This window comes from Euprymna scolopes, chromosome 16 (assembly GCF_053919585.1).
Source record: "Euprymna scolopes isolate OS-2025 chromosome 16, ASM5391958v1, whole genome shotgun sequence".
Classification (NCBI taxonomy): Eukaryota; Metazoa; Mollusca; class Cephalopoda; order Sepiida; family Sepiolidae; genus Euprymna; species Euprymna scolopes.
Window position 1 is genome coordinate 4,643,277 of NC_136497.1, and position 19,263 is coordinate 4,662,539.

Consider the following 19,263-nt stretch of genomic DNA (forward strand, 5'->3'; position numbering starts at 1 on the left):
ATAAATGAGTGTACTTGTGTTGGAATTCATTCCATAATTATGTATGCAAATTAATTTTTATTAATAGCATTAAAAGAAAAAGAAGCGTAATCTTAATAGAAACTGATAATAATGATGAAGAAAGTAAAGATTAATCACAGATGCAAATTTAATTTTAGTAGCAAAGAAAGGGAAGCTTAGTCTTAATAATAACTGGTAATAATAATAAAAAAGTAAAGAATAATCGCTAATGTAAATTAATTTTGTATAAGTAAAGAAGAAGAGGTTTAATCTTAACAACTGATAATAAAAAACCCACAAAAAATTTTCTTTCACTTTTAATCGACACAAAATAAAAATATTAACTCGTTCTTAATATTTTTCGTGACCAAAATAGGAGTTAATTTGTGCATTTTTATTTTTAGAATCAGCACAGAAAGAACAAATTACTCTTTTATTTAAAAAGAACAAAAAAAACTTGCATATTTTTTCTTTCATAAAATTTTATTTGTTCTTTTTATTTTACATTTATCATGACCGAAAAGCCACTCGAGGATAAGAGTCAGTGTGCGTCAGGTGAGACAACACTATGATGATCAGTGGAAATTATGTAGGAGTTAATTTATTTTAGAGGACAGCTCATCAGGACCGTGTTTACGTTGGATTAAAAATGATCATGTTATAGCCACCCGGGAAGCAATTCCATGGTATTGTGTTCCAAAAATGAGCAGTTCTAGGAAAGAAGCTTTACTCATGGAATTTTCATTTAGTTTTAGGCATAGATAGAAAATGAGGGAAATTGTTGGAAGTTGTAGTTAGGTGTTTTTTGTATTTGTTGTTATGCATTTGTTATGTATTTATTGTTATGTATTTGTTATTATTAGTTTTTATGTATTTGTTGTTATGCATTTGTTGTTATGCATTTGTTATTATGTATTTGTTGTTATGCATTTGTTGAAATATATTTGTTATGCATTTGTTGAAATATATTTGTTATGCATTTGTTGAAATATATTTGTTATGCATTTGTTGAAATATATTTGTTATGCATTTGTTGAAATATATTTGTTATGCATTGGTTGAAATATATTTGTTGTTATGCATTTGTTGAAATATATTTGTTATGCATTTGTTGAAATATATTTGTTGTTATGCATTTGTCAGGATGTATTTGTTCTTTTTAAATCGTTTGTCATGTGTTTGTTTTTATGTATTTGTTGTTATGTATTTGTTGTTATGCATTAGTTATTAGTTTTTATGTATTTGTTTTTATTATTAGATTTTATGTATTGTTATGCATTTGCTTTTGTGAATTTGTTGTGCATTTGTTATGTATTTTTTTATACATTTGTCATCTTCATAATTCAGGTGTCATTTCTGGTGCTCTCCTTCAATTAAGACAAGAATTTCATCTGTCTTGTAACGAACAAGCGATCTTGGTCAGTTTCCTGCTATTAGGAGCAACTATTGGAGCAGTTATTTCAGGTCAGCAGCTTTACTTATTGCTTTTTATACGTTATCAGCCGAAACATGTAAGAGTTATCTATTCTTCATATTCCTAAGTTATATATTGAAACATCAAAAATGTCATATTTCATAAAAATGACGAAACGAGGAAACACAGATATAATCTTGTGTTAGTTCTTGCCTTATTATTACATATTATTTGCAATCCTTACAATCTTACCAATTCATAATAATAATAGTTCCATTAATACATAACTGTAAAACATGTTAAGATGACCTTTTAGCAAAAGTTAAAAATGTGCAAATGTTTTAACGCATTGACTTGGTGGGAATGCTTTATACCAAAATAGCCTGGGTGTTTGGACGTGTGTGTTGAACAAAAAATAAAAAAACGTGGTGGCAGGCAGGCTAAGACTCGTGACGCAAAGAAGGTGGAAAAGAAAGTGAAAGAAAACCTGACGTCTTACCGCTACTCCATGACACAACCGGAAGTTCAGAACGTTAAAATTAGGCAAAGTCAATCCAACCGATACAATGACTTGCAAAAATGGCTTGCAAAAAATCGACCCCTCTTTGTAGAAAACTGCCCAGTTGAGGATAAAGGAATTTATGTTTTTGGCCAATTTTTCGGTATTCGTCATCCGAGATGTCAAGCTTTAAAATAATACCGATCTCATGAAAATTCGTCGCCTCTGTCGAAAATTTTAGGCAGACATGCATATATACATACATTTAAACAGACAGGTGAGATTTATATTATAGATTAAGGGTTGAATATGATTATGATATCATAATATTTTTCTGCACCTTATCAAAACAATGGTCCATACAAAATTTCAACCAGATCATTCCAGTAGTTTCTGGAAAAAGTGGAATGGACAGACAGAATGACTAAGAGGGCTATAATATAGAAGTTTCAAAATCTATTATATATTTTTATGTAAAAACGACACTCGAAAAAGAATAAAGCATGCGATTCATATGATACTAGCCTGGGTGGCCGGCGTTGCTCGGGTGTTTGGAGTTGTGTGTTGAGCAAAAAAAAGTGGTAGTAGGCAGGCTCAAACCCGTACCGCAAAGGAGGAAAAGAATGTGAAAAAAAAAGTGTGATGTCTTTGCCGTTGCGCCCATCGCAAAACTGGAAGTGGTGAAGGTTTAAATTAAGGCTAGTCAATCGATGACTTTCGAAAATATCGGAGAAAAAAGCTACCCCTCCTTGTAGAAAAATGCCCAAGGAATTAATGTTTTTAGCTAATTTTTCGATATACATTGAGAGTATTGCCAGGACCACTGCGAAGAAGGTAAGTTCTCTCTACCGTGCTAGAAAGCTACTAACGCCCGAAAGTATCCTGTACCTCTATAAGGCCACCATTCATCCATGTATGGAGTATTGTTACCATATTTGGGCTGGTGCATCTGCTACTAGTCTCGCTCCTAGACAATGTTCAAAAGAGAGTCACCAACCTGATAGGTCCTGAACTGTCATCTAAGCTTCAGCCTCTGCCCCATCGACGAAATGTTGCATCCCTCTGCCTGTTCTACAAGTACTTGTAAGCACTTGTACCTCCTCAACGTAAATACCTGAGACAAACCCAACAAGCAGCTAAATCTCACCCCTTCACAGTAGAGATCTCTAGATGTAAGAGAGCCTTCTACTCCAGAGCCGCTAGACTGTGGAATTCCCTTCTGGGTTCCTGCTTCCCCAACTGTACTGACATGCAGAAGTTCAAGTGTATCGTGAACTAACATCTTGCTGTCCAACTCCCCACATAGTACCCCTGTAGCTTATGTCTCTGATAGTAGCCCCTACATCAAAGTGGCAATGTGCCTTGTTTGGGGTGAAAATGTAAAAAAAAAAAAAAAAAAAAAAAAAAAAAAGTAAACAAAGAAAATTCCTTCCTTTTAAAACCTTTCTTTCTCTGTTCATTGTCCGTCGTCAAACGAACACACTTTTCTCTCTAACTTCCTATTCTTCTCTCCTCAGTTCTACTCAAACTTGCAAAAAAGTTAAAATTAAAGCCAATGACAAAATTGTAGCAATCCAATAATAAGTTTTATGTTTTATTAAAATGTTTTATGTTTTATTAAAATGCAAAACTTATTACTATGCACCTAAAACTGATTAAAAGTTTAATTTTCTTCTACAAATTAAATGAAATACTTATAAAATATTTGTTGTATTAAAATGCAATCCTCTTCTTGATTTTAGTTTTTTTCACAAAAAACTTAAATTATTATTATTTTTTTTTTTTTGCACTAATTTTTTTCTCTTGGAAATTTTTGATAGTTGCTAATTTACAATTTAATTAATTTAAATTATCGTCTGCTTTTTTTGTCTTCTTAGTGGATGAGCACTTCAGTGTCTTTCGTCAGGTTACATAAACAGAATATATTGAACAAAAGTCGATTTTGTCTGGTTCTAAAAGCCGTACTAATACCAGGAAAATGTAGACTCCTTCCCTGCTTTCATTATCAATTTTTACATTATTAATTTTTAAATTATCAATTTTTTACATTATCAATTTTTTCATTATTAATTTTTTCATTATTAATTTTTTCATTATTAATTTTTAAATTATCAATTTTTTACATTATCAATTTTTTACATTATCAATTTTTTCATTATTAATTTTTAAATTATTAATTTTTACGTTTTTTTGTTTTCTTTTTTTTTTCCAGGTTTCTTGGTTGATTTTTTAGGACGAAAACTGACTATAATTCTTAATGGTGTCATTTTTGCTTTGGGTTCTGTCACACTTGCCTTGGCACACTCCTTTTATATTCTGGTATGTAAGCATTTCTTAAAAAATGTTCTTTTTATTTTTTTCAATATCAAAGAAAATATTAAAAATGACTGTTGTTTTAAACGACAAAAGTGTTGACTAAGAAAAAGGAGTAAAAACAGGTTAGAAAGTTGTTTTATAAGTAGGCTAGGATGTTCCATGATAGAAAGATGGTTTTCTCAAAGTAATAAATGAAGCATGATGTTTGAATAGATGTATAAGATTTATATTATTGTACTTAATTATATTTCAACATAATAATTGGTGGTTATTGAATTTAATGGTCAGTACTTAATTGTCTGACCAGTGTTAAAACTAAGTAAACTGAGATAGAAGCCTAGAAAGTTGGTGATATGTCTTAAGGTGGCCTATTATACGGACAATCAAAGATAAAGTATTCCGTGAAAGGAATGAATAAATATACACTGTGGTTTGAATACTGAAAAGGAGTTTATTTACGTATTTACATAGAGACAAATAAAGTGTGTCAACGTTCAGAGAGAAGTCTCTGTTTAAAAGGTCTGGTGAATCCGGTGACTTGATTCCTTATGTAGAATGTTCCTGGTTGGTTACCTATCTCCACATCACAGTTGATTTCTAAGAAGGCTGGGATGTTCCATGATGCATAGATGGGCAAGTCCATGCTTTATGTTTAGATTGGATGCTCGTCTGCAGCCGTCATAAACATTAACACTTCATTTAGTAGTGGGCAACCTATGTGAGGTGATTTGGTCAGACAATGACGAATCAGCTTCCAGAGCGTACTAATTTCAACCGACTCTTGAAGGACTATTTCCAACCCTTTGCTATCAAGACAACAACCTCAGTGAAACAACTTAAGAAAGATGTCTTTTCTCTCCCATCTTCGTCACCAACGCAGAGTTAAGTTACTCTCACTAAACATATATTCTTTCAAGAAGACTTTCAGCAGCCAACAAACTTCCTCAACGCATTAGTACTTCCTTAATTGTGACACTGTCTTACCTTTCAGCAACCTATATCCAATGGTGTATAGGTCACTCAAATAAATATATTGTTGTTGTTTATAAAAAGACTGTTTCCTTTTGTTTGACCAGCGTTTATATTATAGTCCATACTGAGATGAACTCTTATAAGTCTATTAGTTGATTATTATATAAAGGGCAGATGACTTATTACTTTGTTCAAGCTAGGGGATGGGGCATCCTACTGGATGCCAAACATTCACCTGCTGTCTTATATATTCCAACCGAGAAATCTGTAAAGATTTTGACTGAAACTCTTAGTGTAATTTCTTGTCCAGCCACTAGTTAAAGGGAAGTAACTGTAATATTTTTATGCCGAGCCATTCTTCAAAGAATCTACATAAGGGGGAGCTGTGTGTGTGTGTGTGTGTGTGTGTGTGTGTGTGCGCGCGTGTGTATAAATCTTTTTTTTTTCTTTTTATGTTTCTTTTTTAGATAAGCATGCTTTAAATAAATATGGTAATGATATGATAAACAGTTGCTGTATTTTCTTTTTAACAATGGGGAGGCCTCAAGTTTTGACAGGCTTCTGGGCTTGACCTTTACTCCTGATCTTAAATGGAATACGTACATCAAATCTGTTGCCAAGGCCGCTGGAAAAATGGTCGGATCCTTCTATCGATCCAGTAGATATCTCACTGCTGATACAATTCTCTATCTATATAAGAGCCAGATACGTCCAAGGATGGAATACTGTTGTCACATATGGGCAGGAGCTGCTAGAAAAGACTTGTCCTGCCTTGATAGGGTTCAAAATAGACTTCGTGGCCTGGTGGGAGATGTCCTTTTCTCTTCGCTGCCACCTCTATCTCACAAAAGAGATGTTGCGAGTTTGTCTCTGCTTTATCGTTATTTTCATGGAAAGTGTTCAACTGAGCTTCAATCTATGGTCCCCCCTTGCCAAACTTTCACAAGAAACACTAGACTAGCTGAAAACATTATCAATAATTTTCCCCACTCTTTATCTGTACCTAAACCTAAACATAGATTCCATGATCAAAGCTTCTTTCGTAGAACTGCACGCCTGTGGAATTGTCTTCCGTTTTCCTGCTTTCTATAATATTGTTGTCTTCAAGTCCAACGTGAACAAGTTTCTGATGAGCCGTTCGACTTAAGTTAACAAATTTACCGAACTTCCATTACTATCAATTACTATATTGTCCTTTTGACTACTCTACACTCTTTAACCCTTATCCTTGAGTGGGCTATCGGCCTTGATAAGTGGTGACGTCTATGTAAAAAAAAAAAAAAAAAAAAAAAAATGATGCTGCTTCTATTCCAAAAGCTCAATTTTTATATGCAAAATGAAATTTTGTGTACAGAAAGAAAAAGGATATATTTTCATTATGTCTTCAGCAAACTAATGAATTACATTTTTTTTCTTATAAATATAAAAGATTGCAATTATGTAATGCACATTACAATTATATTGTAGACATTGCAATTATTGTGTGCAGTTTTGGTCATTTTGATGATAATATAGCAATTACTAGATTGTAATCTGTTTACTGCTATATTTACATGTAATCTCTTGTAATGCCAAAACTTGTGTCACAGCATGCAAAAACCATCTTGTTCCTTGCTAAATCATGGCAGGATGGAATGAGATTCTGAAACTTGATTCTCTTTTTTTTTTTTTTTGATTTAAAAAAATTTCTTTTTACTTGGGGGTCACCACTTATCAAGGCCCGAAGGCCATTTGAGGGTTAATAAATGTAAAGTGGTATTGTAGTAATTGTTAATAGTGTAAATTGGGTAGAATTTGATTATTTATGGAAACGGCTCAACAATAACTTGTTTACATTGGATTTGAAGGCTACCATGTTGTAGTCAACCATGAAGCAGGCCAGCAGAACAGTGTTCCACAGATGGGCAGTTCTGGAAAAGAAGCTTTGTTCATGGAATTTGCGTTTAGATTTAGGCAGAGTTAGAGAGTGTAGGAAATCGTATATAATGGTTATAGATTCTCTTTCCGTAGTTAAATCCTGCCTGCCAAACCAACTTACCCAACGTTCTGATGTTCTTGTCTTAATGAAACTGTTAAATGAAGTCGATTTAATTGTAAAGAAAAATTTTTTTTTGTTATATGGAACTCTGGAAGCCATATTTTCTTCATTTCAAATTAGCTCAATCAGATGAATAGAGACACAATTACTTCTACAGAATGATTATCTCCAATCTCCGAAAAGCATCTCCGTAACAATAACCACTGTCCAATGGCATAGAGAGACATGAAGAAACTTGCATATGTCTATACACACTAGACTGAAATGAATTCTCTGAACACTTTTAGGTCCCTTACGAAATAAATCAAGATATAATAATACTAAACCTTATGTCTAAAATCCTGGATTAATGGAATGTGCTCTGATGAACTCGTTACACTTGTGCCTCCTCGACGTGCATATCCCTGACGATCCTGCTTAGCAACAAAATCACATCCCTTCCCTGTTGCGGTCCCTCAATGCCAGAAAGCTTTCTACTCTGATAGTTTCTTTCCTCAAACAGCTAGACTTTGGAATTCCCTTCCTGTTATCTGCTTCCCTGACTGTACTGGTATGCAGAAGTTTAAATGTAATGTAAACCAACATTATATTATCCTTTCTAGGCCTGGTCCAAAATAGTAGCTCGTTATGTCCAAGTGTTAGAAGTAAACGGGAGAAAAAAAATCCTTATTTCAAGTTTGATCAAAATTCTATTACATGATTTTGATTCTAGAAAAGTTAAGGCTTAAGCTTAAGGAGTCTTCAGAAAAATTTTAAATTCAGGGAATCTTGCTTCAATTTGTATCTTATAACTATGGATTAAATTTAATGCAATTTCAAATATAAAGTTGTACCCATATGATGCCTCCCCCACACCTCTAGAACCCTGAAAAATATGGCCTGCGACTAAATTGGGGAACATTTATTAATTAATGTCTAATCATCATTATTAAAATTTCACAAAATATCTGACGTATTTTGACTCCTATGCAAAAAACTAAATTAAAGTAAATATAGCTCCATTAACAACACTTACACCTATCAACTGTGTTCCAAAATTCATAATGATCAGTTAATTAGTTTCAGAGTGGATCCTATACATAGAAATATATTGTGGTATTTGTTTTTATTACTTTTATCTTTCTGTAAAGGGAAAACATGGAACCTATAAGGAGGCATAGGAGACACAGAATAAGGATACAAACATACAATGGAAGGGCTTACTCGCTCTCGAAGTAGGTTATGGAGTCTAGGACAAAAATCTTGAATTCACACATAAGGGGGGGGGGTTTCTGCCCAAGGGGAAGTAACTCACTGTCTTAGCAACCGGTGTTCTTCTCTGGTATTCCCCTACAATATAAACACAACTTTATAATTTTCTATTGCAGGTGAGTGGCCGATTATTGCTTGGCTGTGCTGTGTCGATTTCTGCAGTTGCGGAGTGCATTTACATTTCTGAAATCGCCCCTGCAGTAAGTGCACGTCTCCATTTGGTTTATCTTTCATTACAGGGGGGAACGATAAATTTGTCGCTCTATAGAAAACAACAGTACAGCTTTATTTTAAAACTTTTATTAAAAAATTCAATTCAGGTAACTTGATTATGTAGTAGAGCTGACATCTATTCAATGTAGCTGCCTTCAGCCTCAATCACCATATAGATATGAGTCCAGAACTAGGAGCTCGGCAAATACTTGGTGGGTGGGGCGATCAGAATGGTTTTGGTGTTTTGGGAGGTCATGTTAGTGATGTTCTCAATGTATGACCAAACAAAGTAGTCTAGTGGGTGCAGGGGAGGAGTGGTGAGGCAGTGAGAGAAGAGTACAAAGTCGTAGCACTCTTTCTGAAGCCAAGCCTGGGTCACTTTGCACTTCTGATCCAGTGCAGAGTCCTGATGCCACACCCAGGGTCTACCAGCAGCCACCTGATTGCACCAGGGGATTACCACACTCTTCAGCACATCCAGGTATATTTTGACTTTCAATCCGATTTCGAAGATGTGAGGTGGCATGATGTGGCCTTTCAAACCACACCAAGATCATAACCGTGGCCAAAAACTTTGTTGAGCTGTGTCCTCAAGTGTTGAACCATCTAAATTTGCATTTTGAGGGTGCTGGCAATGGTCCTGTTGTATTAACTTGAATCAGTAGACAGCATGAGTTGTATAGATATCTCCTTAAGATTCCAGTTTCTTTTCATATCATACGTGAGACCTTGGTATTTGGTCCGTTTCTCTCTTTCACAGAGTTATTTCCCTTATGATAACAAGTTGTGTGCATGTGTGTATGTCCAGGAAGAGAAATGGGCTGAGAAAAAAGAGGGAGGGAAAAAGAGAGAGAGATAGAACTTGTTGCAAATTTGCACTGGGCAATGTTAAGTAACCCCACTAGTAGCTTATATGACCCAAAATTTTTTCAATGTATTTTTTTTTTATATGAAGGAGTCAGTTATATTGTTTTTGTACTAATGCGCAAATATAGTATGAATACAATATTTTTTTCATTTTGCAATGATTTTATTATCCTGAAAACAAAGCAATAAATACTTTTTTTCTTTTCAGAAAAGACGAGGTTTGCTTGTCTCTCTCAACGAACTTGGTATCACGCTTGGCCTTCTGCTATCTTATCTCATCAATTTCCTTTTCATCAATGTGAATCATGGATGGTACGTAACTCTTTTCTTCATCAGAGGTTTACTTTTGTTCTTTTTCACTTTATACTTTATATTGCTTTAATTTTCGTGTACGTTTTCTGTAAGAAACAAAAATGCATGTAAACCTAGTAATAATAAAATAATAAATATTTGTTGATTTTTAACTAAAATCTACAGATCACCCTCACAAGTGTGTTTTTACATTTGAGAAAATATATGCATATTTCACATGTCTTTTTACAGTAATCTAGAAAAATTAAAAAACAATGTTTTTTTACATTTTCACCCCAAACAAGTCACATTGCCACTTTGGTGTAAGGGACTACTATCAGGGACATCAGCCACAGGGATACTATGTAGGGAGTTGGGCAGCAAGATGTCAGTTCACGTTACACTTGAACTTCTGCATGTCAGTACAGTTGGGGAAGCAGGGACCCGAAATGGAATTTCAAAGTCTAGCGGTTCTGGGGAAGAAACTACTAAAGTAAAAAGCTCTCTTACATCTAGGGGTGGGATTTAGCTGCTTGTCGGGTTTGTCGGGGGTATTTACGTCGTGGGGGCACAAGTGCTTGCAGTTCGTCGGAGCATTCACCATTAAAATACTTGTAGAAAAAGCAGAGGGATGCAACATTTCGTTGATGGGACAGGGCTGAAGTTTAGATGACAGTTCAGGACCTATTGGATTGGCGACCCTCTTTTGAACCTTGTCTAGGAGCGAGAGACTAGTAGCAGATGCACCAGCCTAAATATGACAACAATACTCCATACACAGGTGAATTGTGGCCTTATAGAGGTATAGGATACTTTCGGGTGTTAGTATCTTTCTAGCACAGTAGAGAGAACCTACCTTCTTCGCAGCGGTCCTGGCGATACTCTCGATGTAATTGTTCCAACTCATGTTTCCTGAGAGCATTAGGCCGAGGATAAAGAGTAATTGGCCATTGATATAGGTGGTAGAGAAGGTGTCTTGTAATTATTGAAGGAAACTAGTTTAGTCTTGGCAGCATTGAATGCAACCATCCATTTTTGTCCCTATTCCACTACAGATTGGAGGTCATCCTCTAGTGTTTCTGCCATTTCTTTAGATATGTGTTCATTTGTTTTCCTGTCGTGTCTGTTATAGAGCATGGTGTCATCAGCAAATATAACTATCTCAAAGAAAATTTTGTTGGGGAGGTAATTTATGAATATTAGGAATAATAAACTCCTATCCTTACATCATCAGCGCTCTGATCCCCATCTGGCATCAATTGGGATGGATGGCTCTCATCTGGGAGAGGCCCCATGTTTTGACAAGCTTCTGAGTTTGACCTTTACTCCTGATCTGAAATGGAACACGTACATCAAGTCTGTTGCCAAGGTCGCTGGAAAGATGGTGGTATCCTTCTACCGCTCCAGAAGATATCTCACTACTGATGCAATTCTCTATCTATATAAAAGCCAAGTATGTCCAAGTATGGAATACTGCTGCCATATCTGGGCAGGAGCTGCTAAAAACAGCCTATCCTGCCTTGACAGAGTACAAAATAGACTTCGTGGCTTAGTGGGGGATGCCCTTTTCTCTACTCTGCAACCTCTCTCCCACAGGAGAGAAGTTGCGAGCCTATCCTTGTTTTATCGTTATTTCCATGGCAGGTGCTTGTCTGAACTCCAATCTATGGTCCCCCCTCGCCAATCTTTCACGAAAAACACCCGTCTAACCGAATCCACTGTGAAAAATTTCCCCCACTCTTTATCTGTGCCTAAATCAAAATGTGGATTCCATGAACAAAGCTTCTTTCTTAGAACTGCACGCCTGTGGAACTCTGTTCCGTCTGCCTGCTTCCCACCGGACTACAACTTGGATGTCTTCAAGTCCAACATTAACAAATTCCTAATGAACAGCCCCCTTAAGTAAACACTTCATCAAATCTCCACACTAACGTAATGTACTTGCAATAACCCTTATCCCTGAGTGGCTTCCGGGCCTTGATAAGTGGTGACCACTGTGTAAAAAAAAAGAAAAAAAAAAGAATAATAAAGGTCCAAGGATAGACCCCTGAGGCACTCCCGCATTTATATTATATTTAGATGTACGACCGTCGAGGACAACTTGAATTTTTTTCTTATCTAAGAAGGATTTAATTATGTTAAGTATTCGTCCAGTGATACCAATAACAATTTTATACCTAGACATTTAGAGATATATAAAGAATCGGCATCAGTAATTGTATCGGAATCAGGAAAAATATTGGAATCGTCCACTAATTAACACATTGGCAAATGCAAAGAAAACAAGTAACACAACATAGCCGAACATAAAATAAGGTTATCCTGACGCTCCGCACTCCTTTGTTTACCTTGGAAGTGACGTCACACATATCTCATAATACGGATGGCTACAATTGTAAAAATAATTTGTTTTATTTTTCTTTCATTTTGAGCTCCTTTTTTCTCCCGTTTAACTTTTTTTTTTTCTCCTATTTCTTATTTTGAGCTGAGAATTTATTTTATTTTCATTTTGAGCTCTTTTTCCGATCCGGCGTTACCTTTTATAGGTACTCCTGTAGTCCTGCACTTTACGACCCGAGCTATTTTTTAACGCTATTATTTAGAAACCTATTATTTAACATGGGGAAGGGAGGGTGTATTGTAACTATTCTGTACCTAACAATTTAATTAAAAAAAGGTAAATATGAAGAATTACTCCACCCTTGAAAATTCCTTTAAAATTACCACTCTTAAAGGATTTCGCTGAAAACGAAAATAATGTTTAAAATTACGGCTAACGAGTAGTTTCCAAGATATGAAGAAATGTTAGTTTTAAAAAGTGGGGGATCACTTTTCTATAATAATTTAACGTAAGATGAATTATAAACAATTAGTTGAACACATAACTGTGGAATAATTCTTAGGTCTAAACTATTTTTCTTAAAATGTCACAAAAATCAGATTAGTATTTTTTCTGATTTGTTTGTCACTTGAGCATGTGTGTGACACGAGACATAGTTTATTCTGATCATCTTTGTAATAAAAAGCATTAAAAATTCAGTACACACTTGCTTCTTGTGCAGTCCCATGCAGACAAAAAGAAAAGAAAAGTAAAAGAAATGGCTGCCTTTTCGGTTTTATGCTAATCCAACTGATCGTTTTATGCAAACGAGATGCTTCTGATTTTAGTATAAAAGCCTGACTTTTATAGAGACTTGGTGATTTATGACTTGGTGATTTATGATTTGGTAACAGAAGGAGCGAGTCTTGTGAGCAGAAAGTTGTGTTTTTGCAGTTGGAAAGAAATTAGACAGCAAAGTGGTGGAAACAGGTTTTAAAAAAAAATGTTTTTTCATCGAAGCCAGGAGGAATTTACAAGCTATTTCAGTAAAAATGGGTGATCGAATAAGGCTAAGCAGTGACATCATCAGGAGATGTGATTACCTGACTTAACAAGCTGGAGCTAGTTGCAAAGTATCAAAAGATTGAAGATGTAGCAACGTTTATTCCAATGTATTTGGGAATGCGTTCGCGGTCTACCTGGAAATGGGAGAAACGGACCAGAACATCGCTGAGAATATTGAGAGTAAATTAAAGACTGCGTTTTCGGAGAGTGCTTTTGAGGCATACAATAATCCTAGCCGAGAGGAACAGTTGGTGAGTTGGACAAAGGTGTAAATTTACCGGTAAATGTTTCAGATGTCAAGGACCCCACCTGCTAAGAGACTGTAAAAAGCCGTGACCAGGCATTATCTGTTTTCGGTGTAGCCAGGTTGGGCACATTAGCAGGAAGTGTTCTGTGCTTCAGGGAAATGAGTAAAGTGGTGATATTACACCAGTAATTACCCCTTTTGATATTGTGATGGTATGTGAGGGCTTGTTGTCTCAGATGGTGATCACGATCAACAGGAGAATGCCAAGAAGTTGAACCAACAGCAAATATTGGCCAATCGACAAAACCCAAACCATGACAGATTGAGGATGAGGATTTTCTGATGGCGACAAGTGGATTGTAGAGTTGCAATGGTCTGCAGACCCACCTGTGTTAACAAACCGGGTTAACTGCTACAAAGGAGAGATAGAATCGCAGTTTGAAAAGGCAATGGAAAGGTGGATTGATGAAAAAATTCTGATACCATGGTCGGGAAAGTTTGAAGGAATTCTGCCACTCATGGCTGTGGTTCCCCCTACCAAGGAAAAAGTCAGGCCAGGGTTAGGGTTTCTGGGAATTAAACAAATGGGTGGCTAGTCACACAAAAGATGGAATTGACGTGTATGAAGAAGTTATGAGAGAGTGGAGAACGGGACAATCAACTAAAATTGTGGACCTAAAGTCGGCCTACAAATACATGTCGACAAAAAACAATATCAGCATCAATTGGTTAAGAAAGAACTGACCCATTAAATTATCGCCCTATTAGCCTCCTCCCACTTTTTGCCAAAATATTTGAGACCTTAATTAACCATGCTCTAGTCCAGCACCTTACAGATGCTAAACTTCTGACCGACCATCAATATGGATTTAGACAAGCCCGTTCCACGGCAGACATCCTCACTGTAATCTCTGAACGCATATACCATTCACTGGACAAAGCGGGAGAGGGCAGAGCGGTAGCTCTAGATATATCTAAGGCTTTTGACAGGGTATGGCATGAGGGTCTCCTCAGGAAGATTAGATCTTACGGTATCACTGGTAGAATACTTAACATAATTAAATCCTTCTTAGATAAGAGAAAAATCCAGGTTGTCCTCGACGGTCGTACGTCTAAACAATATAATATAAATGCGGGAGTGCCCCAGGGATCTATCCTTGGTCCTCTGCTGTTCCTGATATTCATAAATGACCTCCCCGACAAAATTGCCTCTGAGATGGGTATATATGCTGATGACACCACACTCTATAGCAGGCACGACAGGAAAACAAATGAACATATATCTAAAGTAATGGCAGAAACACTAGAGGATGACCTCAAATCAGTAGTGGAATGGGGACAAAAATGGATGGTAACGTTCAATGCCACCAAGACAAAACTGGTTTCATTCAATAATTACAAGAAACCTTCTCTACCACCTATAGCAATGGCCAACAACTCTTTAGCTGAGAGTACGTCTTTCAAGCTCCTTGGCCTAACGTTCACAGGAAACATGAGCTGGAACAATTACATCGAGGGCATTGCCAGGGCCGCTGCGAGGAAGGTGGGCTCTCTCTACCGTGCTAGAAAACTTCTAACACCCGAAAGTATCCTGTACCTCTATAAGGCCACTATTCGCCCATGTATGGAGTATTGCTGTCACATTTGGGCCGGTGCATCGGCTACTAGTCTCTCGCTCCTTGACAGGGTTAAAAAGAGAGTCGCAAATCTGATAGGCCCTAAACTGGCATCAAAACTTCAGCCTCTGTCCCATCGTCGAAACGTTGCATCCCTCTGCCTGTTCTACAAATATTATAATGGTGAATGCTCTGAAGAACTGCAAGCACTTGTGCCCCCACGACGTGAACACCCTCGACAGACCCGACAAGCTACAAAATCCCACCCCCACACTGTAGAGATCCGTAGATGTAAAAGATCTTTCTACTCCAGTAGTTTCTTCCCCAGAACTGCTAGACTTTGGAATTCCATTCCAGGTCACTGCTTCCCCAACTGTACTGACATGCATAAGTTCAAGTGCAACGTGAACCAACATCTCGCTGCCCTAATCCCTACATAGTACCCCAGTAGATGTTTCCCCTGATAGTAGCCCCCTACATTAAAGTGGCAATGTGCCTTGTTTGGGGTGAAAATGTAATAAAAAAAAAAATAAAAAAATAAAAAAAAAATAAAGGTTGAATTTATTGTTTGACCAGACTAGGATTTGGATTGAATTCTATAATAAAGATCATGACGGCAATTCTTAAAACTGTGCAGGTCAAAGATGATACTGTTAAGAGAGCTACCTGCTCCTACATGGATGATGTGCTGGTAGGCGAGACCGTGGTGTCTGGAAAGAGTAAGGAATTATGTAAAAACATATGAACAGCTAAACTGTCTGAATTATTAAAAAACGGAACGGTTTTGGGATTGAAATTACAGCAGAATAAGGTAGGAAAGTTGAGGTTTGGATGAGGAAACAAGATTCTTGAAGCTAGGGAGGGCCTGACCAAAAGAGAGCTTTTCTCAATATGCAGAAAGTTGGTTGGATATTACTCCATAGTCAGATATTTGCAAACAGCATGCAGCTTTATTAAGAGGCAAACATGTATGGACTGATGGGAGGATGAAATTGACCGAGGAGTGCTGCTTATGATACAAGGAGTCAAATTTCATCCCAAGAGGCAGTATTTTGGTATAACATGGCATCAAAGACTGGCCAAGATGAAATGTTAGTGCCACATTGATCCATGTTCACGTATGAATGGAGACATCTATTGGCTGTAACCGAAAAAGTGGAACAGGCGAAAACAGAAATCGTAGTTGGTGAAGAAGTGTGGGTGAAACCACCCAATCCTCATCGTACAACACGGTGGGGAAGAGGTACTATAACTGATGTACTCTCCAAGAACATGGTGGCAGTAGATGGAATGCCATGTCAAATATTGGATGTATGAAGAGTTTCTTTGCCGGCAGAAGAGGAGGTTGAAGAAGTTCTGCAAGAAGAACCGGTGCGACAGTCGTACCGTGAACAAAGACGCCTGGCATGGATAGTGGGCTATGAGACTAATTATTGATCTTAAAGATCAATGGGGCGTGTAATTAAAAGACATTAAAAAATCAGTACACATCTGTTTCTCGTGCGGTGCCATGCAGACAAAAATAAAAAAAAATTTAAAAAAATGGCTGCCTTTCTGGTTTTATGCTAATCCAACTGATCGCTTTATGCAAATGAGATGCTGCTAATTGTAGTATAAAATCTAATTTTTACAGAGACTTGGTGATTATGATTTGGTAAGAGAAGGAATGAGTCTTGTGAGCAGAGAGTTGTATTTTTGCTGTTGGAAAGAAATTTGACAGCAAAGTGGTTGAAATGGCTTTTTTAAAAAGAAATTTTATTTTGGACATTGAAGCCAGAAGGAATTTACAATCTAACACTGAAACAACACTGACATGACTGGTGCATTAACCACTAGTCTCTCATTCTTAGACAGTGTCCAAAAAAGAGTTTAGAATCTAATAAGTTCTGCACTATCAGCCAAGCTCCAACCTCTGTCCCATCACTGCAGTATTGCATCCCTGTACCTGTTTTACAAGTACTTTAATGGAATGTGCTCTGATGAAATAGCACTTGAGCCCCTTTAATGTACACTAGACTAATCCAACAGGCAGCAAAATCCCACCTGAGGTCTCTAGATGCCAGAAAGCCTTCTACTCTGACCATTTTTTCTCTTGAACTGCTAGACTTTGGAATTCCCTCTCTGTTTCTTACTTCCCTGATTGTATTAACCCACATAAATTTATATGCAATGTGAACAGAGATCTTGCTGCTCAACTCCCTGTAAGACATGATCTCCTTATATTCCACATATTGGCAATATGTTTTGTTTGGAATGTAAAAAATGAAAAAAAAAAACAATTTCTGACACAAATACTGATGCTTAGTTATCTGAACTTTAACTCTTCATCTGCTTTTAAACTTTATTGGTCTCTACATTTGAAAATTAGTTGCAAAGATAAAATTCAACAATTATGAACACAAGTTCTTTTTTTTTTCTGGAAAATGGTTGCCTTACACCTAATATGTTTTGAAGCTAGTAAATGTTTGTTTTTGTCTTTATTGATTCTTTCTTTCTTTCTCTTTCTTTTCTTTCTTTCTTTCTTTCTCTCTCTCTCTTTCTCTCTCTCTCTCTCTCTCTCTCTCTCTTGATTTATACTCATGTTCTATTTCCATGGAGATTTTTACCTACCGAGCATGTATAAATCCTTTATATACATCTGCCCTTTTCAATGTTCATCATCATCATCATCATCATCATTGTGAACCCAGGTTCTTTTCCTTTGTTGACATCAAACCATGCAGACATCAATGTTCAGTTTTTAACAAGATTTATTTAAAATAGCAAAGAAATGTCACAGCGACAGGTTATTTTTGTATGCAAGAAAGAGAGAGAGATTCATACATAGACTATCCGTCTGTCTCTTACACTTGACCATAATGTTCTCATTGGCAATAATGGATGGACACATCCTTCCTTGTTGAAATCTTGCCAGCTAAGAGAGTAAGAGAGACCTGACTTGAAATCATATGACTTCACCAACTTTCACCTAAGTTGACCTCTGACCTTCAAACTTTTCCACTCAAACACATGCCTTATTATGTAACAGTATTATCACATACTCCAAAAACTAGTGTTTCCAAAGGGCAGACCACCCAGTATTAAAAATGCCCTCTAGTGGTAAGTCTGTGTAATTGTGTTGAGAAAGGGCAGTAATGCTACGGACGTGATCCTTTATTTAAATTTTTGTCCGATAAAAGAAACCTTTTTTTTTTTGTGTTAAACAATTATTTTTTCTTTTTAATGCATGAAGACATTTTATGTAATTTATTATTTTTAATATTCAACTTTTTCTATTGCCTCCAGGCGATACATGTTTGGTATTGCTGCTTTTCCAGCCATATTTCAGATCATTATGATGTTTTTTCTTCCCAAAAGTCCGCATTATTTATTAATGAAAGGAAAAGAAATACAGGTAAGATGCTTACAATTAAATTTTTGTCCAATGAGAAAAAAAATGTTTGGCAAATAAAACAAAACTCAATTTCTTATTTTTCTATTTAAAACTCTGTACAAGTCTGATGCTTTTTTTTTTTTTTTTTGTATTTAACTTCAGTAAGTTTTAAGATATCAAGGGGCTCCCTCCTGAAACTAACACTTGATTCCGTTATGATTTAAATTTATATCCAAAGGCTCTTTTAAGAATAGATACTGTTCCCTTTATGGATGCTATTTGTATTTCATTACAGCTTGATCTTCCAGGGATCGCTTCTTAGTATTTACGAAGATTCTTTTTTATTAAGCCAGTTGCTCCTATGACAACCGGTATAATGTTAATTTCTTTCAGAGACCATGTCATTTTTAGATCATTTTTTAGGTCCTGATATTTTGTTATCTTTTCCCGTTCAGCTCTGTTAAGGTGAAATCATTTGGGACTGTGACATCGACAATGAGTGCAGTTCTTTCAGGCTTATTCCATATAACAATATCTGGTTTGATGGTCTTGTCTTTTATGTATCTGCCTGCCTGTATGTCTTTGTCATAGAACACGGTCACATTTCTGTTTGATGTTATTGGTGGTGGTTCATGTTCCCAGATGTTTGGCGATCTGTCAAGTTGCATCTCTCCACAGATCTCCCAATGGAGGTACTTGCATACTTTGTTGTGACGAGCAGTATAATGGTGATCTGCCAATAAGATTGGGTATTAATATAGCAATACACCAAATGAATTAG

General features: G+C 36.3%; 1 protein-coding gene across 3 annotated transcripts in view; it reads left to right on the top strand.

Annotated features, from left to right (window-relative positions):
- The window catches only part of LOC145295829 (solute carrier family 2, facilitated glucose transporter member 10-like), an 86,025-nt gene that overhangs the window by 39,040 nt on the left and 27,722 nt on the right, over positions 1-19,263 (top strand). For all 3 annotated transcript variants that reach the window (XM_080141536.1, XM_080141538.1, XM_080141537.1), the window contains 5 exons: positions 1,348-1,464; positions 4,126-4,232; positions 8,607-8,690; positions 9,779-9,882; positions 18,395-18,503. In XM_080141536.1, coding sequence (XP_079997662.1) covers positions 1,348-1,464; positions 4,126-4,232; positions 8,607-8,690; positions 9,779-9,882; positions 18,395-18,503 — 521 coding nt within the window. The remainder of the gene's footprint in view (positions 1-1,347; positions 1,465-4,125; positions 4,233-8,606; positions 8,691-9,778; positions 9,883-18,394; positions 18,504-19,263) is intronic.